General features: G+C 45.5%; 1 protein-coding gene across 1 annotated transcript in view; it reads right to left on the reverse strand.

The window, feature by feature from the left end:
* The window catches only part of COL6A3 (collagen type VI alpha 3 chain), an 82,422-nt gene that overhangs the window by 52,061 nt on the left and 2,612 nt on the right, over window positions 1–27,749 (reverse strand). Inside the window, 6 exon segments of the mRNA XM_032355273.1 lie at window positions 372–944; window positions 2,467–3,066; window positions 4,825–5,409; window positions 9,123–9,725; window positions 14,744–15,361; window positions 16,851–16,971. Coding sequence (XP_032211164.1) covers window positions 372–944; window positions 2,467–3,066; window positions 4,825–5,409; window positions 9,123–9,725; window positions 14,744–15,361; window positions 16,851–16,941 — 3,070 coding nt within the window. The 5' untranslated portion in view covers window positions 16,942–16,971.

Here is a 27,749-nt window from a genome sequence, read left to right on the forward strand (position 1 = left end):
TTTACCCACCACTCATCACACCTTATATTCTTGATGAATGAGTTGTGGATGAATTACAGCACAGTGAGACCCACTTAAAGTAAGACATTGGAGGACTACGAATCTGTAGACTGTTTTAGCTATAACGCATCCGTGGTATGTGGTTTCTATTAGGCATAGTGTAAAAACAGTGTTTGTAAAAGGGTTCTTAACTCTTAATATGTCTAAATCTTTATCATCTAATTATGAAATATTCTAATGTTACCCTGATTCTCCTCATTTGCCCTGAGAGCGGTTAGACAATAAAGTGGGAGAAGAAAGAGCCAGCAGCCTACTGTCCTCATGCATTGCAGAACTGGGTTGTGGAAGCAAGCGGAATGTCTGTGCCATACCTGGTGCCGGTGCCCCATTGTGCACTGATTTTAAGAGGCTGACAATCTGAGATTGAAGCTCTCCAATCTTGGGAAGCGATTCAGCAGCGAGAATGAAGACGGGGGAAGGCACCATCAGCTCCAGCTCAGCAGGATCTGCGTTCTTGGCCTGCAGTACGAAAGTCACCACCCCGCTCTGCTTCAGGTTGAGTGCAGAGGTGTCCAGACGATCTGATGACCTTCCCGCAACCAGCAGCACCAGGAACTGAAGCACTCCATCCTCTATCCGGCTTCCCGCAGACTTCACAAAAATGTACCTCTGTGCGTAGTCCAGTGCATAGCCCAGATTGAGGGCTTTGCCGGTCTTGATCTTCATTCTCTTGACAAGACTCAGGATTTCGGGTTTATTCTGGTGCTCATCAAAACGGGACTCCACCCTGACATCATCACTGTACTGAGCCACTGCAATCCGGGTCCCCTCCGGTTTCACATCAAGCTCATCAATAACCTTGTAGAGAAAGTCGCGGACGGCAGGGAACTGGCCCGCGAGATTGGCTGAGCCATCGAAGAGGAATAGAATGTCTCGCTTGCTTTCTACAACAGAAGTAGGTTGGGACAGAGTGAGGGAGGAGAACATAACCAGCACCGACATGACTTCAGCCCAGCACCTCTAACATTTGGTCATGGGAGGTCAAACAATCATCTGATGATCACTATACCAGCAAGGAAGGAGAAAACCCACTGTCAAAACCTGAAGCATGGGGTGCCTGGGTGGCTCAGTAGGTTAAGCCTCTGCCTTTGGCTCAGATCATGATCTCAGAGTCCTGGGATGGAGCCCCACTTTGGGCTCTCAGCTCAGCAGGAAGCCTGCTTCCGAACTCTCTCTCTCTGCCTTCCACTCTGCCTACTTGTGATCTCTCTCTCTCTCTCTATCTCTCTCTCTGTCAAATAAATAAATAATTAAAAATCTTAAAAAAAAAAAAACCCTGAAGCACAACTGTAGTTAAAATGTCCCATTTCAAAGCAGTGCCTGTTTGCAAAGGACTTGAACTGGATGGGTCTACTCAACCCAGTATCATGCTTCTTCAACAAAGTAAGACAACGGGAGCCCCAGAGGGTCCTATTCTTGCATCAGGAGGTCATCACTCTAGCAGAAGAGTGTTTTCCAACTGTTATAAATTAAACTACTTAAAATGTGGTCCTGGTCATCCTTTTACTTAAAAATTGACCTGTCTCTAGCAACAAAGGCTGACATGGGTTAACCACCCAAGGAGAACTGAGTTGACACGTATCTGCTCTAACTGGATTATCTTTTCCTAACTTTGAGGTTATGGGCTAGGACCCCAAAGAGTGCCCATCATTACTCTGGGTCACCCTGTCCATCAGTGCATTCCAATCTGTAGTACTTAGCCAACAGAAAACAGGGAAGACAGGCCATAGGGGTCTACAACATGTCACGTGAGCATTATTTTCAGCTCAAAGAATTCTCAGCGGTATTTTGATTAGGTTTCAGTTGTCTCAGTCTTGCTCCCCATCTGTGTGATCTCAGCAAGCTGGTAGAGCCAATGTGTTGGAATCTCACCACCGTACTAATTTGCAGTGACAGCAATAGTCCAGACTTCCTTTGGAAATCATTCTGTCATCACATCAAGATGTAGCCCTTGTTGGGCTTCTCAAAAAAAGTAAATAATTTTCTACCTTCGGCAGATTTTGAATATTTTTAAAAAATCATATAAATAAAATAATTGCCATTTTTAAATGACCCTGATGCATTCTCCCGTATGAAAGGGATGCCATCCCTCTCCCTCTCACTTCTATCCTGATCTGTGCTCCAGAACATTCTCAGGCACTGGGACAAAAAAAAGGGAGGTGGTGGTAAGATGGGAGGAATGGCAGCTGGATGTCCTAGACTTTCTTTTGTGAACAAACACCCTTTAGACAGAGGATCTAAACTTGCTGGCATGGTGTTTCAAGCCCCCATCCAAAACACTTGGACCACAGATGCCCAGTCTTCGTTCTATAGCTCCGCAGGCTCTCGAGCTCAGGCTGGGCCACCTGTCCTCCCCTGCGGGGAGGTGTTGAGGGAAGGGAGCCCCGCGCAGTCGGGGAGCTTTACCTGGCTGGGCGAGCGGCACCTCCTCCACCCCTCCACTAACATAAGTGGTCAGGGGCTGAATCAGCTGCTGAGGCAAAGCCGGCAGGGAGCTGAAATCATCCATGAGATACACCAGGCTGGGGTTAAAAGCCATCTGCTCAAGTTCTGCCTTATTCGCCCGGCCAGCCCCCACACAGAAGGTGAGGACCCCTGCACGCGCTAAAGCATTGGCAGCGGGCAAGTAGGTGTCCTCGGACTGCCCGGCTGTAAGCAGGAGCAAGAGCTGCGGCACGTGTTCACGGATCCTGCTGCCGCCAGCTTCGGTGAAGTGGTGGGCGTGCACGTAGCTCAGGGCCAAGCCCGTGTTCAGGCCCGACCCCCCCTTGAGCTGAAGCTGCCTCACATGGGCCAGCAAATCTGACTTGGCCTGGTATGTGTTTAGGGAGAACTCCGTTACTGGAGTGTCACTAAATTGCACTAAACCGACACGAATATTGTCGCCTCCGACATCAAGGCTGTTAACTACGTTCGTGACAAAGTCCCGCACATAAGGGAAATTGGCCTTTCCGACGTTGAGCGATCCATCCAAAAGAAAGATGATATCCCTTTTGTTTACGTGAACTGCAGTGAAGCACAGAAAACAGAGTGAGACATACACAACCGCCAGGGGCACTCCATGTGTGCCCACACCATGGGCACACATGCCAACATTTAGAACACACAGACAGTCGGTGAGGCAAAGCGTGTCCGGCTCGTCAAATATGGCAGAAGGCGGCATATTTTCCTTTCATGGTGGCTGGGGTGTGTGAGGTGTATCAGTAGCCAAGTTGACGACACCAAATTGGCTTGTGGAGAGACAGAGCGCCAAAGGGAGAGTTTGCAACCAACAAAAATGATCAGAATCCTTGAAGCAGAACCTTTCTTCCCAGGAAGGGAAGAGACCAGCATGCCCTGCATTTCCACCTCACTCGGGTTTAGGACTGTGGTCTCAGCCAGGCTTACATGGGGAACACCCGGTCCCCCAGGGTTCCCCTCTACACATTTGCTGAGAGAGCTCCACTTAGAGATAGGTTAGAAGTATTAGCCCAAGTCACCTGAGAAGACGAGTTCCTGAAGGCTAGGGAAAAAAATAATAAAACTGTGCTGTTCTCCTCCTGAAGTATTCTTAGGATGACCCCTTTGTCATTCTTTCTTGGTTCCCTTCTGCTGGGAGTCACGGCATTGCCTGGCAATAATCCCATGGGGTGCCCTTGGGAATTCCTCCAGAGGGAGAGAATAGGATCATGGAAACATGTTAGGATGCAAAAAGACTATTTGGCATGCTTGGCTGAAGATAAGCAAATGAAGATTCAAAAGAACAGTTCCCAAATTACAGAATTTGTAGCAGCACGCTTAGGAATACATGCCTTTAAAACAAAACAAAACAAAAAAACAACAACAAAAAAAAAACTCTTCCATCTCTTCCCTGGTGTCTCACTGAAATTTCAACCTGACAACTAATTTTTTCCTGTGTGTATCAAATGGCTTTGGCTCTGAGAGTGTGGACTGGAAGCCTGAAGGAAGGAAGAGAGAGAGACTTTCAGAAGAGCAAAGAGCCTGAGGAGAAAGCAAGCATCATGCAATATATGGGTCATGCATCTGACAGTCTTCCAGTGGTGAAGTTGTGAGGCAGAAAAGCTTGCTCCCGTGATATTCATCTTCGTTAAGGACGGCGAACTGCACCCAACCAGTGTGTGAGCTCACAGACTATTACTGTGTCTTTGAAAATAACTTTTCACTGATAATCCTATTAAATGAAAGATTTTAGAAACCACTAGGCTTTTATCTCCAGGCCCATTCATGGACTGAAGGGAAATCCCTCAGAGAAAGGAAAGAGGGTTAACCTTGTGCCCTGCTGGGGGCTGGGCCACTGAGTGGGGACTGTGAGCTCAGGAAAGCAAGAGCCAAACCACATCTTGGTGGTGGCAGAAGCAGGCTGGACAGGAGTCACCAGTTGAGACAGATCCTGGGATCTGACAAGAGGTAACAACTACAAGTGACCTCCTAAGCCAGAAGCTAGAAGGACAGTTGGCCCCCGGCCCTACAGTTTCCGTCATATGATTTCTGTTTGATGACATATAAAGTCATACAATTCTTATATGATGACATTTTAGGACCTACAATTGTATCCTATGGCATTCAAGTCACACAATCCCCAACTCAGGGTAAAAAGAAGCCTGAAATAAATCTTGGTTATGGCTCTTGTTTCCATCATTTAAGACCTGTCTCTCAGCTGAGCACAAATCAAATTTGGTTCATTGGTTGGTTGGTTGGTTGGCTTCTCAAAGGCTCTGCCTGCAGACCCACCCTGCCGTGAGTCTGACTTCCTCCCCACCATACCTTCAGAGGTTCCAGAGAGGGTCCTGAGAGGCGCCAGCAAGCCAGGCAGCACGCCCTGCAAAGGGGCAGCTCGGAACTCAGCAGGGATGAACACCAGGGAGGAATCAAAAGCAATCTCTTCCAGCTCAGCCTGATCCGCCGCCTTGTTCCCAATGGCAAAGGACATGATGCTGCTTTTCTTCAGCTCCTGGGCAGGCTGACTGATTTCATCTAGGGACTTACCGCCTGTAATCAGCACCAGAAGCTTAGGGACCCCCTCGGCGGCCCGGTAGCCAGCCGAACTAGTGAACAGGTTGTTGCGAACAAAGTCCAGAGCGGAGCCTGTGTACAGGACCGAGCCTTCCATGGGTTTCATTCTCCGCACGGCGGTAATGACTTCCCTTTTATTGGGGTAGCTATTGAAATAAAACTCTGGCCTCACAGTGTCGGCATACTGAGCCACTGCCACTTGGATAAGATCCTGTCCGATTTCCAGCCTCTGGATGACTTTGGCAATGAAGTCGCGGATTGCATTGAAGTTGGCCAGTCCCAGTGCGGATGAGCCATCCACCAGGAAAACTATGTCTCTCTTGTTGACTTCAATGACTGTAGGTAGCAACATTATAAGGTGAGTAGAATGGCCTTATCTATCACATGCAACTGTGACTCTCTAGACAGCTAACTCGACTCAAAGGGTACTCCCGTTTGCTCTGGCCAGTGTGAAGTCAGTGGGAGCCCCAGGAGAATCTGTCAGAACACACACATTACTGTCAGCTGCATCCTCCCTCTGGAGTGGCAGGTTGGCCTAATCCCCCATCCCCACCCACTCCTAGAACTTTTTACAAAATCGTTGCACAAAAACAAATAGTTTTAGTCACCACCTGCTTAGCACATCATCAGTAAAAAAAGCCAGGAAGCTCTTTACTGCCAAAAGTCTGTAGGTTAGATTTGAGAGCCCAGAATGAAGCCGCAGCTTAATAGAGTAAAGGAGCATCAGTGCCTACTGAGGGGGTCCTTTGTTTCACCACCATGACATCACGATCATCTACCATCAAGGTGACAGAGCGTAAACATCCCATTCCCTTCCACTCTATTCTCCATGCCTGAGTTTTTCAAGCAAAGGAAAACCAAGCACTTGACATCATAAAACTTACGGAAAAGAAATCGATGTCAAAGTCAGCAAGTGGCACAGAAGGGTGTCCAAGTGAGAGACCTGTGTTGGTAAGGGGCTGAGTTTCGTGTTAGGACTGTGAAAAACTGCAGGGCAAAAGCATTTGGGTGAGGTCACTGCCTCGCAACTATAAACTTGGGTCTGCCTGCCGCAGGGACACACAGCGGCCAGGCTGAGCCATAGGCAAAAGAATCAGGTCAGGCACTACACCCAATCCAGACACCTGCTGGGGCTTCCAAGACTTAGAAGGATGTGGGTTATATGTCTTGACATTTGACTCTATTATTATCCGTCCAAACTCTCCTCTTTCAGGGAGAACACGTAAATGCACACATGGACACAAAACACCCAGGGACAAGCATGCAGGGACCATTGCGTTGGCCGTGGCTTGTGGGGTAGACGATGAATTCCAAGTCCTTAAATGATTCACAGAGATGTGCAGACATGTGGAATTCTCATTAAGTGTGTGTGTGTGTGTGCACGTGTGTGTGTAAGACCATGAGTGTGGCACAGCCCTGCCTCCTCCTCCCTGCCGCACACACACAGAAGATAGATGTAAGTACCTGTGTACAGAGTGTTAACCACACGTGTGCGTTCCATGAACACACGGGGGTTGAGCCTGCTCAGATGCGTGCACTCACACACACTCTTCTCTCACCTCTGACCTAGAAGTTGACCCTAAGACCATAAATGTAGAGGTTCCTGCATTCCCTGTAGGTACATACATGTATGTATATAACACATAGCGTAGATGAATAGAAAGACAGGTCAGCTCTCATCCCAGATCACCAGGCTGACTCCCTCCGCTGGCTGAGTGGCAGGTCCCCTCCCCCTCCAGTAAGTGACATCTCCTTCCTGACTTGTGATGACAACCCAAACACAGCTATCTTCTGCTGCGACTGGGTTTGAAATACCCTTGCTGGGAGCTGAACCTAAGGTCCTGCTAATTAATCATCAGGCTTCTGCCCATGCCTCCTACAGTGACTGCCACCAGCCCACCCCCAGGATGCCACACATCCCCCCAGACGTCAGGAGCCCACGACTGGGCTGGCTTCCCTGGTAGTGCCCCAATGCTGTCGGCAAATGTTCAGATCCCTCCTGTCACTTCTCCGAGCTGTCTTATCTCCACCCAACTCTGCTCGTCCTCAGCGACTCAGGACCCTAGCCCGCAGTAAGGCCTGTCCTCCACGCCGCCCCCCACCCCCACCCTGCAACTGTATCTTAGGCCCCACCTGCCCTTACTGTTTCTGGAGATTGCCACCCACCCCACCTCGGCCTGGCCTCTGCCTGTTGCTCATGCATGTTCCACCTGCCTCCGCCATGCCAGGCCCCAGATCTGCTCACCCTGCTCCACAGCCCACCTGCGAGGTCAGCTACACCAGCTCACGATGACCAGTGCTCTCCTGGAAGCCTTCCTCTCCCAACCTCTGGAAGGACCACTTTCATTCTCTGCTCTAGGCTCTAATCTGGCCCACACCCACGCCCCATCTCACCGCACAGATCCCTGAGAAAACAGAGCCACTGGAGGGGGGGTCCCTAAGCCCCAACCTTCCGTGGATTAAGTGAGCTCCAGCCCCACTACCTTCCAACAGTTCTGGAAAGAGGGCATGCTCTTTGGTGTTGCAGGGACATGCACCCGGAGCATTGTCCCTCCACTGTCCCCTTTCTATCCTGCAGCTTCTCTAACCCGCAATCCCTGGCCATCCCATCTGAAGCTCTCTCCCCCTTTTCTTCCCCCTCACAGCCCCAGGCTGCCCTCATCTATCTTCTCACACTTGGAATACTATCCTGTAACGGGTCAGTGGCCACGTCTCTCTTGTCCACCACCACTGTGTTTCTGGTGCCCAGCTCACACCAGAGAGCCAAGGATCTTTGTTGAATATTCACAAAGTAGTCACAAAGATGCTGTCCGTGAGTGAGGAGCTAACCCCCTAGCTTAGGAGAACTGAAATGAGAGCAGTGTGCTGCTTGTGAAGAAGAAAAACATGAAGCTTCTCCTGGAACATAAATGTCTTCATCCATAGATCCCTGGCCATAAATTCAATAAACAAATATAAAACTCAATAAACCTCCCAGGGAGGTTCTGCAGCCTGTCCAGGATCACACAGCTGGTTACCATAAGACCCGGGACCAAAGGCCAGTTCTCCCAGCTACAGCTGTGGTGTTTCCTCAATGTGGACAAGACCTATGGAAACCATCTGTTTGTTTCCAAAAGTGTGCAAATCTAGAGAAACCTCCAATCAGAGGGATGTCTAGAAACATTAAGGGGATTTTCAGGATGAAATTGGGCATCAACTCTGGTTTTCCCTACCCAGCAGTTTTGCAGAATACCACGGGTGATCTCTGGCAGATAGATGAGATCACCAGCTAAGGGGACTAGAGGGTCTGCCTGAAACTTCTCTGCCACAGCCTCGCACAGCTGTACTCTTTACATTTGAAAACACATTCTCACCTCCCACATTTGTTACATGTGTATGTGTTAGGTAATGGGATTGGTTTGATGTTCAGAAATGTTTCTGGTTGGGGTCTTATGCCAAAGGGCCCCCATTTGAAGGTATGTCATGATTTTGCCACTCCAAAGAACCAGTCAGAAATTGGACAAGTCCAGGCAAACAGCATCTCCTGAATATCCCACCAAGGGATCTGTGTTGTTGCTTACCTTCAGAAGAGAGGTCCTCGATACCCACCACAGAGAGGACCCTGTGGGTCATCCCACACCTACCTACGAGCACACCTCTTAACATGCCGGCTTCGAGGCAATGCCATTGTCCGAGACCAGTTTTCTGAGAATTGTCATGAGCCCCTGAGATCCATTTTTCAGATGACTGGATTGTAAGTAAACAGTACAATGATGCTCGACAGCCTCAGAGTAACAGCTCTCTAGAATTCACCTTCAAAGCACACTTCCTTGACAATGCATATGTCAACACGAGCTTCCCGCTCACCCCCAGATCTCGTGGGTTTTTTCCCACACTGCAGCAATCACAGACATCACATCCAAGAGCCAGCACATGGCAGAAGGACTCTGCTGTGGGTACTTACAGGTTCTCCTGAGGTGAATCATTCCGTAGGAGCCTGCCTTGCTTCTACGAAAACCAACACACAAAACCCCCCATTCCCCCACGGATGGTGAGAAGAGCATACGTACCTTCTGTGACAATGGTTGGCGGTTGTAAGACAATGTGCCTTTGGGCCACGCCAACAATGTACGGCAGTAATTGCTCCTGGAGGTCCCCAAAGCTACGGAATTCCGGGACAGTAAACACCAAGTTGTCATTGGTAGCTATGTGCTGAAGCTCGGCCCTGGAGGCGGCCTGGGCTCCGAGGCCAAACGAGAACACGCTAGCCTGCTTCAGTGCTACCACCCCGTCGCGGATCTCGTCACTAGAAGGCCCAGAACTTATGAGGACCAGCACCTGGGGAACCCCTTCCTCCACTCGGCTGCCCCCTGCCCGGGTGAAATGGTTCTCCACCACGAAATCAAGGGCAAGGCCGACATTGGCCAGCTCCCCGCCAGTGAACGCAAGAGCTTTCACTGCGTCCAGAACCTGGGCCTTGGTGGAGTAGGTGTCCAAGGAGAACACGGTTCTGGGCTCATCGCTATACTGGACCACCCCCACTCGGATCTGCTGAGCTCCGACTGAGAGTCTCTCAAGGAGATTTACAAGGAAGTTGCGAATGACTGCAAAATGGACACTTCCGGTGTTGTTTGATCCGTCAATAAGGAAAATAATGTCAGCAGAGTCTTGTGCTTTAAAAGAGAGAAATGCAAAAATGTGAAAGCGTTAGAACAAGTGACCACATGCATCGTTCAGTGTTCTGACATGTTTCTTTGGAAACCAATAAGAAACACGAAATATGGACACACAAAACACATGTTGATTAAGGAATGTGAAATTCTGTTTCAGTTCTGCATTCTGACTGGATAAGAGGCAACTTCTTAAGAACTATGGTGTAAAAATGGGACATTTATACCAAATTTGCATTTGCACCAACTCTGCAGTTACACTTCAAAACATCATATTCATTTGTCTGAGAAATCATGGGTATGTATTCTAGAAACTTCTACAGAATTTGGAGGGAGATGTTGTTGCATGGAATTGTGCATTACCATACCCACAGGAGACTATAAGGGAGTGCGTGCTGTTAACAGAAGTCCAAACATGATTTCTAAGTTTTGGACATTTCTTTTATAATCCCCAAGCGATCTTAGGAATTTTCTTCGTCCAAATCCACAGCTAGGAAACAGAATCTCAGATTCAGGGTTTGGTGACTTAGCGTCCCAGCATGTTAGACAATTCTTTGAGCAATAGTTTCTTCTCTTTTCTATAAAAACCAAAATGGCGCAGGTACGTGACTCTATAAATTTGAAAGGAAGAACTCAAGCTACTCTTAGAGTTCTCATCTTAAAAACACTCTTACAGATGTTTGGTTTGATCTTTTCTTTTTTTAATAACCTATTCTATTTAAATTCAATTAGTTAACATCTAGTATATCATTAGTTTCAGATGTAGAGTCCAGTAAATTGTCAGTTGTACGTAACACCCAGTGCTCTTTGTATCAAGGTCTTTTCCTTTTTCATATGACATTTAGTTGCATGGAACTCACATGTGGGCCTGGGATTAGGTTAGATGTCTTGCTCGTGTGTTTTTGCTATTGCCTCTATATTCAATCACATAATGCAGAACAATGTTAAGCAGAGTGATATGAAACCAGTCATGACATAATTATCCAACCTTATTTTTATGACATCCTACACTGACTGCCTAGTGAGACCATGAGCCTCTAATAAACCCTGAATCAGAATTAGCTATGGGGTTATACAGATGGACATAAAAATGGAGACCTAGGCCTCTTTTCTCCCCATAATGGCAAGTTACACACTCCTATCCCATTAGGGAGAATGGGGATTTTACAAGGCCAATCAATAATTTGGAGGCCTGAGCAGAATATTTCAAACATTTGGCTAGAACATTTATATCAGACTGATTCAAAATTAGTGGAAAATCCAAATTAGTCTGGTGAATGTTTTTTAATAAGTGCATGTCAGGAACAGGAAAGGATTCTTTGGGAGCATATGTGATATTTATATTCTGAGATTTTAGGAGGCTGTATTTAGGATATAATCACAACACTATGACTAGTCATTCTGGCTTTTTTAACAACAGTGAATATTTTATGTTTAAAATGAAAATTTCCTTAGGCCAGCAAAATTGCTTTCATTTTCACTATAGAAATAGGATACAAATCCAATCTCCTAAAATGGAAGAATTTTGCTATAGAACAATTATGTTCCCCAAATTCCCTCACAGTGTATGCCAAGCCAGGGATTGCTAGAATCAAAACAGCTTATTCTTCCCTCCCATCCACAAAATCCTTGACATTTTTGCAAATGAATTCCTTGCATAGGGGAAGATATTAACTTGTAACTATGAGCTCTAATGAGAGGAATAATTTACTACAGTATTTTTGACACAGTAATTTTAATTTGCTTCTCATATTCTTAATAAACATCACACCCAAGTATTAAATGAGAGTGGGGCTTTGCTAAGAACGCCAAAGCATTTGCTGCTCTTTAGCCAAAACTTAAGGTTCCTGAGGGATCTCTGGGAGGCTGCAGGGCCTCAGAAATGGCCCACAGCATCACTAGAGCCAGACGCTCTGTCAATCACACCACCATATTCCTCAACATTTCCCAGGCCTGAATCAACGCCCCAGAAAGATGATGGAAGATTGGCCACTGACTCCACATGCCAGGTCATTTAAAAGAAGGATTAGCTGTGAGCCTGGGGTCAAGAAGAGAAAAACAACACCTAAAACACAAAATGGCACATTCTTTATTTGTTTACTACTTTTTAATTAATTTATCGCATTATTATTTTGTGGTTGCAATTTCAGGAGTACATAAAGAAGAGAAGCCCTGTGGGAGAATCCTTAAACTTTTCTCTTCCTAAAGGCCAGATGGCAGCAGGTCATAGAAACATGTTGGATAATTTGTCATCACTGAAAAAACAACATTGTCCTCTGATGCACACAATGATGGAACGAACAAGGGCATGCTGTGTTATCCAGGAGAACCAAAGCCTCAGACGAGCACAAGAGCTATGGGTTTTTGTACACAACAAGCCATACCAATGACCAATACCAACTCTTAAGGATAACCCAGTGTAATAAACTTAAAAATAGGAGGTTGCCTGGTTTTCTGCTTTAACAGCTTGTGTATCACACCCTCTCTGGCATTTTCTACAGAGACATTTCACAATGTCCATGGAAACATCAGGCTCCTTTAACACTGCTGGAAACACTCTTTCCCTGAGCACATTTGTGTGGGCTCAGTGCCTTCCTGCGCTCGTGGGATGCTTCCTCTTTTTAAGAAAAGTAAAAAAAATCACATACATATTTCCTATGTAAATCTGAAAAATTGTAGTTGGACTTTGTGAGTGCTTTAAAACGATATCTGGCAAAGAAAAGAAGGCTGACACTGAAATCCTTGCTGAATACAGACCACTTATCGGTTTCGCTTCAGTGCAGACCTTTTGTATCTTAGTGAAATTCCTTCACAAAAGAATGACAAAGAGATTTTTAAAAACGCAACCTTCAGAGACCGATGACTTGAGCAGAGTTCATTTAGAACAGTGGGGACCATTAACATTTCGTACACATACAGGTGATGGGAAGAAATGGCCCTAACTTACTAGCAATCTCTATACTGCCCTCTGGCAACCTTTCTTAAAAACCATAAGCAGAAAATGATTATTATTTTACTTTTGGCTATGGAACATGCAGTGGGCTGTGATACTGGAGGAATTGCAGAGTGAAGTTAATCAGAAAAGACAACATAAACGGATTAATATTCCACCCTGGAGCTGCTAGTGACTTGGACACTAGAAGACAGAGATGCTTTCTAGGCATAAAAACAAAGGTTTTATCATCTGTGTGGAAACAGACTCTAGGGACAGGCTCTTCCTCGTTCACTGATAGAATGGTTAAAGGTAAGGCAAACTCATCCCCTCTTTTTCCTGAGTCAGCCAAGCCAGCACTCAAGAAAAGATGTCCCATTTCTCTACTGATCACTTCACTGTTTGGACACAGATTAGTTCTTATTGCACCATTCAGAAATGTGATTGTTGGTGAATTACTGACACTGAGAACATTGTAGAGACTGGGATAGGTCATCACAAAAACCCACGTGTCATATTCCTGTGGCCCAGAGTGTTTGGTTTGGGATGCTCTGGGGGGTCCCAGATCCATCTCCTATAATCTGGCAGGATCAACACATCTGTCATGACAGGCATGTCACACATGGGAAAGGACACCTTCCAGGGTTAAACATAAATGATGGAAGCCATCACTCACTCCTCTGTCAGAGGTAGACCTGCTGGCAGGGGTGTCAGCCTCCCCACCCCTGTCACAACTGAGATCATGGGACCCCTAGGGAAGACCACTCTCTGAAACAACTTGGGGTTGGTTAGTTCTGGAACCCTTTCTCCTCCAAGCTCTGCCTGAGATGACCAGTTCCTTCTCCTGACATCTAGTCAACTTCTTCTTTTGCTTTCTGAATCTGTATTCCCCCATTATCCTCACCACAATCCAGAAAGCTCTACCTTTCTCCAGACTCTTCATGCCCCTCATGCCCCTTTCCACCTGCCCCTCCCATGTGACCTTTTAGATTGCCCAATTTATGCCTCAGAATCTCAACTCTTTCTTCTCCCTGCTCCACCCTGTGTGTGGAATTAATAAGAGACGGACTCTCCGCCAGTCACCCAGACTCCTGCCTCTTATCTCTGAACCCCTGGGTGGCAACCACCTTGGAAATTTAGGAGAAGCCATGGCCATGGATCTTGCTCCCATGGTGGCTTCCCGGGTGTGGTGTGGAGCCTGCCCAGGCCGCTCCCCACTCACGCCTCCTTCAAAGAGTCATCCACTTCCTCCTCCTCCTCCTCAGGGCACCCAAGTGATCTCTCCGACCTTCCTCAGAGATTCCCTCCCATCATGCTCAACCTATGTCCACACCACACACCCTGGGCTCATCTCCAGAGACTGTAACGTCTGTGACTAACCTTCCTGAATGGCAGCCTCACAGGTCCCCCAAGGCCCTCTGCCCACTGTACCTTACACACATGAGGGCCACATGGGCCTGTGAGCTTCACTGGACACTACCTACCCCCACAATTAGCTCTCAGTCTCCCTCCATCCATAGTGGTAGCGTTCCCCAGGTTACACACCCAGCTGCCTCTCTAGGGCTCCTCGCCATCCTGGTCCACACCACTGTCCCCATCTTCCCCCCCATCTTCCCCAAAGCAGGACCCCTGTGTGGGCCATTGCAGGAGCTGACTCACAAGAAGGTCCCCTTGCCTCTCTTTCACTCTCTTTCTGCAAGCTCTGCCATGGCCATCCAGCAGGGAGCCCTCTTTCCAGGAAATGGGCTCTCTGTTCAGGTAACAGGTGCGAGGGATCTTTGTTAAATGCCTGACCCACCACATGGAAGCTGCCTTTGCTAGGAATGGTTGAAGGACCTCCTGTGGGATCGTAATGGCAGATGGGGGTTTTATTGAGTTCATATTAAACTGTTTGAGGTAGGTGAGAGCTCTATTTCAGAAGGACACTATAGAGCATGGTCAAACCTTTGTTTTTAGACCCGTGAAGAGCCATCTCTTCCCAGTCCCACCCACCCACCACTAGCCACAGTGTTGCTCGAATGCCAGCGGTTGCCAAGCTTATCTCCAAAGAACAGCAAGGCAGGCAGCAGCTTGGCCATGTTGCCATTACCTGTGATGTCTTTAAGGGTCTCTGTGCCTCCAGCCCCTTCTGGAGCCACGGATGACTGCACACAGGACACTAAGTTTCCTACTATGTCATGAAGTGAGGTAAAATTCTCTAGGTTGAAAACATGCAGATTGAGCGGTTCGCTTGCTATTTCTTTTAACGCTCCTTCATCTGCTTCCTCAACTCCAATCGCAAACACGTTAACATCAGCAGACTTAAGTTCCACTGAGGGCAGAGCAAGGCCGTCGTCCGAGTGTCCATCGGTTAACACTACGATAACCTGAGGGACTCCATCACGGGCCCGGCTTCCAGCAGCCTCAGTAAGGTGATTCTGCATTACGTATTCTAATCCTTTTCCAGTCTCATTGCTTCCCCCAATATAGGACATGTTGGAAATGTGGGAGAGGACTTCTTGCTTAGTACGGTACGTATTTAACAGGAACTCAGTATGTGGGTTGCCGTTGAACTGGACCAGAGCAAAACGGAAATCACTGTCTCCCACAGCTAAAGATTCTATAACATCATACAGAAACTCTCGAACAAGTCGGAAATGTTCCTTTCCAGTGCTCCAAGAGGAATCCACTAGAAATATTATATCGGCAGCAGCACCATTTTTGACATCTTTAAAAAAAGACATTGGTTTAGATTTTTCTCCTGTTCAGCGCAAAGCCTTCCTTCCTACTCTGTCTGCCCTTGAACTGGGCGCTCTCTGAGGGAGCTCGCTGACTTACCTGGGTGCGGGGACTTGACTCAGCTGGTGGCCCCTCACTAGCCCATGTTCCATATGCAATGAACCCTATATGGGAGCCAGTGGCAGGCTCCAGAAAATGGGGGGGGGGGGGAGTATTCCCTGGAGTGTCTTTTAACTCAGGCATGATTCTTTGTGACAGCTTGAGCCCCAAAACCCACCTGATGAGACCAGAAGTCTATCTCATCAGAGATCGCCCACCAGCATTTTATGAGTTCATCCTTCAGTTTGGGCTCTGAGATTGGGCCTCAAGAAGAAAGAACCGTGAAAACTCCCACCACTTTACATCAACTAGTCTCCAATGCTTTGAGTAATTTGTGAGAAGAAGAAATGTAATAAAGAGGTCTTCCTTCAGTGAAGACTTGTGTCACTGTAGAAAAAAGCAGCATCTCATTTTTCTGTTTTTTTAACATGAAGAAAGGTACTCTAACCAGTGACTATATATTTCTCAGGGCCAGAAAAGCCTTTGAGATGTGAGACGTTATCTATCTTTTTCAAAGATGAATCCAGTCCTCTCTGAAAGATAGAAGCAGGAGGCTCAGGGTGTCAGGCTGTGGGGGGCCAAAGAGTGCCCATCTGTGCTGTGGGCCAGCCTGGCCGCACACAGCCAGCTCCTGGACTCTACTTACCTCAGGCTGCCCTGATGCCCCAAGGAATGTCCCCCTTTCCTTGAGGCGGTACTCAGTTCTCTGCCCTCTAAGGATCATGGAACCTTGTGGGAGGGTCCCTGCCCAACTCCCAACTTTCCAGGCAAAGAAGAGGAAGACCCAAGCCCATCCCCCCATCCCTACAAGCTAATACTGCATGAAGCATTTCTCAATTTTCTAAAACTCTGCAAGCAACTTCTTAAGAGACTTAACTCGGATCTATTTTTTAAAATGGTTTTGAGAAACTGACTTTTTCAAGATAGGGTGATTCTAGATGAAAAATGTCTTTATGTGCCCAGAGTGATAGAGAGGGGGTGATCTGTGTGTTCTGTTTTTAAGAAAAATGTTTATTTTCAATCATTGTCTTGCCCTGGTTTTATGTGCTGTGAGACCAAACCAGTGCCAGAAAGGTGGAACACCTCTATATTTGGTAAAATATTTGTGAAACAAACTTTCTGCTCACAACCAGTGTAAAGACAAACCACCTGTAAACCAACTCCAGGTTATCCTACCTAAGTTTTCATAAAAATAAGCCATCTCTCCCTGATACAGAGCATCTGGAAAGGTCTGTAGCCTGAATGAACACCTGAAAACAAAGGGTTTCACCATCCCTTCAAACCATGTCTAAGTTCTATCTCAAGCTCGTGAGGTCTCAGATCTACAATCAGAGAACATATTCCTTTGAATAAAAGTAAGAAATGTTTCTGGATCTTACCTGCTTGCTGCTGTTGGGCACGGGTAAGAGAAAAGCCTGAGAGAAAGAGACAAAACATGGCCACCAAGGGCAAATGTCGATGTTTCCTCATTTTGAATGTGTCTAAGCACCAAGTGAGAACCTAAACGAGAAAATAGGGCAAAGCAAAGTGATCAGTTTCGACACTCAGATTACAAACTAGGATTTATCCGTCTTATGAAACGTAGCTTTGACTAAACAATACATGAGAATCTTTGAATCTAATGATTATATCCCTTTGGCCATAGCTTTAAAAAAAGGTCGGGGTGGGGGGCAATTAAACTTTGTTTCCTCTCAGACTGAGTTGGTTATCAAGTCACCAAACAAATGGCAGAAGGAATCAAGAGTAAAGGTATTTGTGGGCACAAAGAATGGTAGGTCTGTGACACCCAGCTTAATTGTGTAGATTAGGTTTGAAAGAATCCCCCAGGAAATCTTTAGTTTATGGAGAAAATGGGCTTTGCCCACATTGGAGTATGTGCCAACACAACCATGGCCTCTGGACCCACTTCAAATCTTGCCCTTACTCTCTATTTAGCACTCTCTTCCCAACAAAAACCTGCTGTGTGCCAACCAGCAATCTCCGAATGGAATGTATCCAGGGACATTGAATCAACAAGCCTATGAAGCCAAACCTGAGGACTGACCACGTTGCTACATGGTGTCCCATAGGCACACACCACTTGGTGGCTGCACACATGACTTTCAACCAGCCAAGCTCGTGTTCAGATGGGCTCGGTAGCCTGGGTCACCAAACTTTTGTCCTACAAACAACACCCTCTCCTCACCCCAAATCAGAAAGCACCCCTGCCCTATCAAAATTCCAATGACTTTTTTTTTGTAGAAATAAGGGGAAAAAATCCTAAAGTCATAAGGTGTTCAAAAGACCCAAAGGAGCTACAACGATCTTGAGAAAGAAAAACAGAACTTGAGGTGTCACATTTCCTGATTCCAAAACATATTACAAAGCTGCAGTCTTTAAAACAGAATGGTGCTAGAATAAAGACAGACGTATAGACCAATGGAAAGAGACAGAGATCCTGGAAATAACCCTCACCTCATGTATATTGTCAAACAATCTTTCAGAAGAGCGCCAAGTCTAAATAATAAGAAAAGGACAGTTTTCAACAAATAGCGCAGGGAAAACTGAATATCCACATGCAAAAGAACAAAATTAGATGCTTATCTTATAATATTTACAAAAACTAGCTTGAAACAGATTAGAGATCTAAACATAAGACTTGAAACTCTAAAATTCCTAGAAGAAAATATTGAAGTCTTCATAACATTGGATTTGGCAATGCTTTCCTGGCTATGACACCAAAAGCAAATGGGAGTTGATGAAACAAAAACTCTGCGCAGCAAAGGAAACTATCAACAAAGTGAAATCAACCTACAGAAAAAGAGAAAATATTCACAAACCCCATATCTGACAAAGGTTTCAACCCGGAATATATAAAGAACTCCCACAACTCAACAACAGCAGCAACAACAAATAATCCGACTTGAAAATGGGAAAAGTGCTTGAATAGACATTTCTCCAAAGAAGATACACCAATGACCATTAAGCACATGAAAAGATACTCAATATCACTCATCATCAGAGAAATGCAAATCAAAACAATGAGATATCACGTCACACCCATTTAGAATGAATATCAAAACAATAATAATCGATAAGGATGCTGGAAAATTGGAACCTTGATGTCCTACTGGTGGGAATATAAAACAATCCAGCCACTATAGAAAATGATATGGAGGGTCCTCAAAAAATTAAAAATAGAATTACCGTATACCCAGCAATGCCACTTCTGGGCATACATCCAAAATAACTGAAATAGGATTGCAAAGAAATAGCTGCACATGGAAATTTGTTGCAGCATTTGCCACAACAGCCAAGACATAGACACAACATAAATGTCCACCGATGGATGAACAGATAAAGATAAATATGAGACATGTGTATGGTGAAGTATTACTCAGCCTTTAAAAATAAGGGAATCCTATCATACGAGTCATTGTGAGACAAAGCTTGTGGAAACCTTGAGAAGTGAAATGATCCAATTACAAAAAGACACATACTGCAAGATTCCACTTAGAGGAGGTATCTGAAGTCGTCCAACCGTTAGAAACAGAAAATAGAATGGTGGTCACCAAAGGGTGGGGAAGTGGGGAGATGCTCAATGAGTAAAGAGTTCCAGTTTTGCAAGATGAGAAAATTCTAGAAATTCATTGCACAACAAGAAACATATAGTTAACATTACTGGACTGTTCACTTAAAAATGGTTAGGATGGAGGGCACCTGGGTGGCTCAGTGGGTTAAGCGTCTGACTCTTGATTGATTTTGGCTTGAATCGTGATCTCAGGGTCAAGAGATTGGGTCCCACTTCAGCATCCACAGGAGAGTCTGGGATTTTCTCTCCCTCACCTCCCCCACCTCTCTCTCTCTCTTTCTCTCAAAAATAAATTTTAAAAATCCTTACAGAAACATGGCTAAGATGGTAAATTTATGCTATGTGTGTTTTACCACAATTTTTAAGAAAGGACAGGAAAAATCACCTGTTTTCAAAAGTAAGGGTAAGAATGTGCCCCTTAAATGTAGCCATTGATTTAACAGGTATAATATAAACTTTTTTTGAGGTATGATCATGGCTAAGAGCTAAAATGGCAACAAAATCCAAGTAAACATTTTCTTAAAGCATGCTTCCTTGCCTCTATAATGAATCAGTATAATGTTTGTTTTCTCCCATAAATAATACTTGGAAAGGAAGAAGAAAATATGTATCAGGCAGCAAAATTCAAGGTTTGGGGAACAAGACTTGAGTCGTTTGAAAGTAAAAAAGAATCTGATATAACAGTGAGACCTGGTGCAAAAATTATTTCTGCCCTCAGTACGGTCTGAGCTCTTAAATCAGCTCCAGGAAATGCCTAAGCTTTTGCACCTGTTGACCTCTCCAGCTTGACCTTCCTCTTGCCCTAGGAGATGGCCCAATGATTCTGTTCACAGTTGTCCACCATACAATGCAGAAACTCCATCTTCCCCACATTGCGAATGAAGCCAGTATTAAGGATGATCTGCTATTGTCAGTGTTATATAGAGAAACACAAGTCATGATAGCAGAGGAAAGTCTGTCTATGTAGTGAGGTGGCCTTGGCAGGAGACCAGTGTCCAGTTGGAATACTCAACAAGACAGCATTGAGGACCAAGGAGAACCAAGAGGCAGCCCTCAGAAGGCTTCCACCTAAGGACACAGGTGCAGTGACCATATAGAAAACCTAAGCTGAGGCCCATAGTTTTTCCCACCACGTGTCAGGCCCAGAGGGAGAAGCTGGAGTTCAAATCTCTGGCCCAGCTCTGAGGAACAGCAAGACGCAGAGTGTGGGCTCTCAGCCAGCTGGCCAAAAGTTGGTGGACTAGATGGAGAAAGGCAAAACTATAAAAAAGAGAGTGGATTCCAAGATCCACTGCACCTTTAGATTTCCAAGGAAAGCCAACAAAGAGATAAATCAACCCTGTGACTCCACTTCTGAGAGCTTAAAAAGAGAACCACCTGTTGATACAATTTTCTCTTGGAAACATATCAACACCGTGAAGAAAAATTTGTTCTCATGATGATCAGGAGGCCAGTCTTTAAGAGGACATCCTTTCTTTCTTACAGTAAGGTGACAGTGAGTGGTCACAATGGCAGCATTTCAAAGGCACAACCAAACATCTTCGCTTGAAATTGTGAACACGCATTAGACACGGATCAATACAGTGGAGAAGGGCAGCCCACAGTGCTTGGCTCTTGGTGCCATAGTGTCCCCAAGTCCTAACTGAGTCCTGGCTAGTGTTCATGGCACTTCCCACAGGCACCACTTGCCTGATTGGTCTACTTTCTCCACTGAGGATGACCTTCCAACCCAGCCGCAAGATTGCCTCCTCCACCACCTAGGAATCCCTCAAGCCGATGTTCTACCCTGGAAATTTTCCAGATTTTTTCATCCAGCCATAACTCCCTTTCTCCACATTCTGCTATACCTATTTCTGAATTTTTCTTCAGGGGGAAAAAAAAGTAAATGCAGGGTTTTAATTTATATGTTTGTGTTCTCAGTTGAGGATATACACATTTTTTAGAGGGGGGAAAGGGAAGAGGGAGAGAAAGAACCTCAAGCAGGCTCCATGCCAGCATGGAGCCCAACACAGGACTCAATCTCACAATCTGGAGATCATGGCCTGAGTCAATATCAAGAGTCTCTTAACTGCCACCCAGGCGCCTGGGGATATACACATTAGAACAATGTAAAAGTACATTGTACGTGTACTATTGTTGATTCTTTCTGTTAAAATTAAACATTGGAGTTTTCTATCATCAATAAGCATCCTACTAGAAAATAGTTTTATAGGGAAATTGTATGTCCATATTATTTAAATGCTACTGGATTCTTCCCAAAACTCCAGGCAGCCCTTTCTAAAACAACCTGTAATACTGTAATTGGTCAAAACATTTTTTTAATATGGATCCATAAATTTCACAGGACCTGTCAACTTCCCACAAACGTGTACACAACTGTATCTGGGGTTTTCTGGGGATAAGATCCATGTCCGCGTGTGATTTTAGAAGCATCTATTCTACCCCCCCACTAAAGTTTAAGTACCATAGTACCACCGCTTCAGTGAAAAATTTTAATGTGAATCTTTCAGGGAGTCTAGCTTAACCTTTTTAAACATTTGATCTACGCACAAGATTCAAGGTTCTAAGTAGTGCTTTTGTTTAAGAATGAGAGCAAGAGACTATCACAGGGCCTCAGCAGAAATCACTGGACCGTGTAATTCATATGGAAAAAAGCAGGAAGGGAGATAAGATCTGCTCACTCCCCGCTGGGTGTGGGACAGGAGGACCCCAGGCCCCTGCAAGCAGCCTTCACAAATGGGTACACTGTGTTCACCAGTTTACTAATGGCTTTGTAACCATCCCTGCAACTCACACAGTGTCACATCTGACTTCTTACAGTCCTCGGGTCCTCTCCTACGTTGAACACAGAGTAGGCTCTCTACTGAGAAATTCCGAAATAATTTTCTCATCTTTGATAAAGCTCAAAAAAAAAAAAATCTAAACTGTAATGAGATGAAATCTCTAACATCTTCCTGAGACATTACTTACTCCAACTCTTCTCTAAGGACAAGGAACCTGAAATTGGTTGAAAATGACATATAAAAACTGATTTCCAAGATACTCATCTTTAGAAGAGTAACCCCATAAATGAAGTGCTGCCCATTGAGACACAAAATAATGACATGAGTGTACAGTGCACAGGAATTATGTTTTCTAAAATCTACCCAGATATTAAGGAAAAAAGGAAGGGAGGGGAGGGGAAGACTGGAAGAGAACAGGGGGGAGCAGGGGGAGGGGAGGGGAGGGGCGGGGAGGGAGGACAGATGCGGAAAACTCCTCCTGTTTTGGAGACGTTGCTTGTGTTATCCAAGCCACACTCATGACTGATGAGCTCACGTGGTTTGGCCAAGTTGAATCCCCAGGTGGGAAAACTGCTTTCGGTCCCGCACATTTTCTTGCCATCGTGCTTGGGAGCCAGTCATGTGGCTTTAGTGTTCCTAGCCCAGCTGCTGGATATTTGTTAATGTGTCTGTTTGCAATTAAGTCTGTTCTATTTATCATGTCATGGAGTCCCAATTTTTAAAACTGAAGTTTTTAAAAGATGTCAAACATCATCTTCCCAAATGATCAGTGGGCTTGCTCATTTTAGCAAGGGAGAAAGACGCAGCCCCTCCCTCATCACCCTCCCCCCACCCCAGAAAATAGAGACAAGAGAGCCTGAGTAGTATTTATGGCACTTCTGTCTCACCCATGGGATTTCATGCCCTCCACCCAACAACCCAATGACTGCTTCCATTCCCTCCCCCTCATTTTATAGCTGGAAACTGAAAGCAGGGGAGGCAAGACCACATGGATAAAACAAGATAGAACCAGAATCCTAACCAAAGTCTGTGTTTGCAAAGCCCATGGGAAAATCCCCTGAAAACACTGAGAGACGGTGCCAGGTCTGGCCCAGATCCCAAGGAAACTCCTATCTCCTCTGGGGAAAAAAATAGACTTCTCTGGGGACAGATTCTGTGTCAGGAGGATCCATTTGCCTGCTGCTCTTGTTTTAAACATGAAAGAAAAGTCAGAATTGGCCGCCTGAGACCCTTGGGTTGGGTGCGGTGAGGTTCTTCTTTGTGTCATAGGTTCTGGGTCCAGAAGTCAGCGGATTCGATCATAGAACTTCATTAAAGTTGCATTCTTATCTTTCCATTTGGCATTAGCAATTCCTTTCATCACTCTGCCTTGTTCTGAGAAGGTTCTGAGCTGCATTTTTCCTTTTTGTATCTGTCCAGTTGAAATTTACAGACATCTCTCATTTCAAAGATGGCTTTCCATAGACCTCCAACTTGCCATCCTACTGGGTCATATTCCCAAGACTTCCCCCAAGCTATTCTGCAATTCCATGAAATTAGTTTTCATAACGTCTACTCAAAAGCTTTTTCGTTTTCCGTGTCTGGAAATCTTTTTTTAAGAAAGACACACACACAGGCACACAAGGAAATAATTTTGAAACAAAAGCTTAAATATATCCAGAGGCCCCATTTTGAGGGCATTTATTCATTCTTCTGTGAGCATTGCTTTTTAAAATCAGTCTGGCCCTCCTACAAGTTCTAGGATTTCTGTTAACTCCTGATGTCCCATTTAAAGTGGGAGCTACAGAAATCCGTGATGACCAGGAAGGCGTGTGGCCTCTCTGCTGCGAGACCAGAAGTCGCACGTCAGGAAACCCCGGGGGCTCAAGCTGGCAGCCCGAGCTGTCTTCTCGGGCCTCCTTCTCTCACTCCCCTTGCCTCCTGGCAGGAATCCTGGGAAAGGGGTCCTCGTTCTTGCCCACCAGGAAGGAAGAGAAGAGAGAATCTATTAGGTCCTCCATTATAGAAGGAAGAGGGTGGAATTTAATATATCCCTGCCCTTTGAAAGAGTTTTGGGGGAATCCTCAAAAGCAAATGCTTTGGAACATCTCAGAGAAAACCCCTCTAAATCTAAAGGTAGTCTTTCAACTGTTTATTTTACAACTTGAAGCTCATCTTTCCATTCTATGAAAAGGCCCAAACGAAGAGGATATCAGCCACACATGCATATGTCTGAGACACTATCTGTTTGACCCAGGCTCTGAACGTGTTTCCTGCGAGAGGGAAATTTTAGCTCTTCTGATGATGTATGTTGGCTTGGCCTCACTGCCACCCACAGTGTCCTTGTAAACACTCAGTAGCCAAGTCTAGATCTTTCACTGTTGGCTCCTCCTGGTAAAGTCAAGTAAAACGATACCCATTCAGCAGCTCCTGTATTTAAACAGGGCAATACAGAAAAGGAGGGATGGGATGTCCCCCCCCATACGCAGCCTCCCCACTGAAGGAGGCCACCGGCAAGCGTATGCTAAGCACCATCAGTGTTAGCTTCTTTCCCCCTGTAAAGGCCACTTGAAGAGCCTCCAGGTGAGCTGCCAGATACGTGGAAACTTATTTAAAAAACATATGCCTAAGGTCCAAGATAATAACCACGAAGCAGAAAGTTCCACATCAGTGGTAGCTGGAAAAGCTCGACACCACCACTCATGTGTAGAAAACATTCTGCCCTCTTCAAGACCAGGCAGCCAGACACGGCACTTTCCCCATTTCTCCTGCTAACGATAAACATTTAGCAGAGACTAGATGGGATCTGACGTTAAAGCAGAGAGAGAGTGCCTTCGAAAACACTTCAGAAGAAATTGCACACACGTCCAGCCCATGCCAGCGCCGTGTCCCGAGAGACGGCTGCTTGGGCCGGCACTGGCCTCTGGCCACCTCTCTGCCTTTCCTGGCCACAAACTTTGGGGGCTCCTGGCTTCTCCAAAACCATGCTGTCCCACTGAGGAATTACCCAAAGTGGTTAAAACGTGCTCACACTGCAAGGAAAAATTAAACATCTTTGTTTTCTGCTCTGATTCATGATCAAATCTGAAAGAGAAAATTATTTAAAATAGACTTTTTTTAAAAAACTTAAGTCAAAACCTCTAATATAATATTATCAACACCAGATTTAGTGTAATAGCCTGGAAAAATTCTACTTCCTTACCCCTCTATCAGTAATGATCAGTTAATCTCCCTACGCTCTTACGTGTAAAGTTCTGCTATGATTTCCTTCCCTCTGTTTCCCTGGGCCTGACCAGGGATGGGTCTTGTGCTGCCCCCACAAGAAACAGAGAGCCCCCCACCAGGGGCATATCGGGCAATGTGTGAGCCTCGGCCGAGCTGGCCCTAGCTCTGGGTGCTGGCTCAGGAGTGCTGAATCAACTGATGAAGATTCCAGAAGAGAAAAACCAGTTTCCTGGAATGGCTTCCCTTGAGACCTGAGTCATCTACAGCTGCTGTTCAATTTTTAATTTTCCAATTAAACTGACCCATGAGTTCTTCCTTCCAGTGGCCAATGCTCAATGCCCTGGGTCCATGAAAAATAAGCGTATATAGTGCACACCAGGGAAATCTTACAGAACTAGTTCCCACCATGATTTCCACTGACCGTTCCTAACTCATGAATATTTCTCTGTATCTCATGAGACTTAGAATTCAGGAAGGAGGACAGCGGGATCATGTTCTGCTAGATGCAGCCAGACTCCTACAAAAGACTAGCAATTTGCCTTTGGGAAAGGGTTTGGCAGAACTTTTCCTGTTTGTCTTATTGTTTCTCCTCTTTCCAGATTTTTTTAAACAATTACCTCTCTGCTAAGTAAACTTATAATATACTACTCCATAGAAGACTGGTCAATAGGAAGGAGTGCCTTTGTTCATATGATATCCTAAAATATTCTCTAACGACTTCTGCTCCCTTGATATTCCCAGTCTTGGGGTATCTGCTTACGAGCTCAATTTAATATGGGCAAGAGTACCCAGAAATGCTGACTTTGCTTTGCTACTAACACTGTGATCTCAGACTAGTCATTCACTTCTCTGTGCTCCATTCTTTCATCTGAAATGTCAAGGGTGTGGAGAAAGCATCCACCCAGGTAGTAATTTTTTGATATTTAAAATAGCCGAATGGAAATCACATATTTGCCAAACAGAGGGTGAGGTCTATGTCTCAGTCATTCCTGTGCCCTCCCTCAATCTCTAAGCTCCCCAGCCCATGGAGCAGAGCACGGCTCATTGAGCTTGAATGAATGAGAACATGAACCAAGTAGAAGGTTAGGTACATTCTCTCTGAGCTGGCATCCTGTCCTTCAGGACCCCAACAGTGGGGGGCTCGGGCTAACAATCTGAGCTAACAATACGTCTAATTTAAAACGGGACGTTTGTAATGATAGTCTGTGTGAATTTTTTTTTAAGATTTTATTTATTTATTTGACAGAGATCACAAGTAGACAGAGAGGCAGGCAGAGAGAGAGGGAGAAGCAGGCTTCCCGCAGAGCACGGAGCCCAATACGGGGCTCGATCCCAGGACCTGGAGATCACGACCTGAGCCAAAGGCAGAGGCTCAACCCACTGAGCCACCCAGGCACCCCATGAATTTTTTAAAACTTGTTCAATTAAATTGCCTCTCAGGAGCAAGTAGCAGAGGGCTGGTAATGAAAAGTTTGGGAATTACTGGATCAGTTCCCCTTCACATTATTCCTGCCAGTTTTAAAGTTCAAAAGTCCTACATGGAGACAGCATGGCCTCAATATGCAAATTTGCTTTGGTTCTGAAACAACCTACTGTTAATTTACACTTTTCTTAGGGGATGGGAGCAAAATGTTTCTTTTATAAGTTCTTACTTGACTGACGCCCTTATAATGAAATTATTTGAGCGTGCAGAATGCCTCACTTCAAGGCACAATTTTACTTCAGTACCTGAGCACAGAAAAAAATAAAATAAAATTCTAAATGTATATCCACTTCAGGTATTACAGTCACATTTTAAAAGATGTGTGTTTAAACAGTCGAAAGTTACCCCTGAGCTCTGCTGAGAAGGCTATCAACCTACTCCCTACAAACCCAGAAACCACACCCTGAAGCACTCCCACCACTTGGAGACTTTTCCAGAGCTCGGAAGGGTGCACACACCGCCCTCTAGAGGACAGAAAACCAGCCTACGTTTTCAGAGTAAGCTACAGGGGGTCAATGTGCTAACTCAAAATTTCATCTCTCTCCCAGAATAGACTTATGAGACCAGAAGATGTTCGAAATTATGCTTTCAAAAATCAAGATAATGTGGACAGCCACCCTTTGTGAACAGGACGCTGTGTGTCATAAGCAGGGGGCAGGCATCCCCCTTGATGTAGAGGGAGAAGGCAGCATCTTTTCCTTAAAACAGAGAATAACCTTCCAGAATTTTTATGTTGGAAAGACAGACACCATATCTGGAAATGTGAGGGTGAAGAGAAGCGTCCTTGTCTAGTTCAAGTCTGTCTGAATTAGCGGAACTTTTTAAAGCTTCCCTGCATTAAAATTTGAATTACTTTGGGCTTCCATTTCCTCAGCCAGAGCAGCTAACGAGATTTCTTTAAATGTCAGGTCCCTCCTGACACCATCAGCTGTTGGTGCCACAGTGGAGTGGTTCTCCCTGCCTGCTTTCCACGGCGAAGATACCACGAGGGCCCAGGGGTGGCATGTAAAGGCCGCCTGGTACAATTTGTCCCACTGAGAAGGGGAAGCTGCCTGTGATTCCTCCTCCAAGAGATAACAGATCCTCTCGGGTTCCTCCAAACTAAATAGTGACAAAAACGAATTGTCAAAGAAAACTGGCTGAGGCTATTAGCATGCCTGCAGGACAGTCTCATGGCACAGACTTTGTGGCTTGCTGGCAACTTTTAAACCCTAATTGTGGAATTTCACATAAAAGT

Source organism: Mustela erminea, chromosome 8, assembly GCF_009829155.1.
Source record: "Mustela erminea isolate mMusErm1 chromosome 8, mMusErm1.Pri, whole genome shotgun sequence".
NCBI classification, from domain to species: Eukaryota; Metazoa; Chordata; class Mammalia; order Carnivora; family Mustelidae; genus Mustela; species Mustela erminea.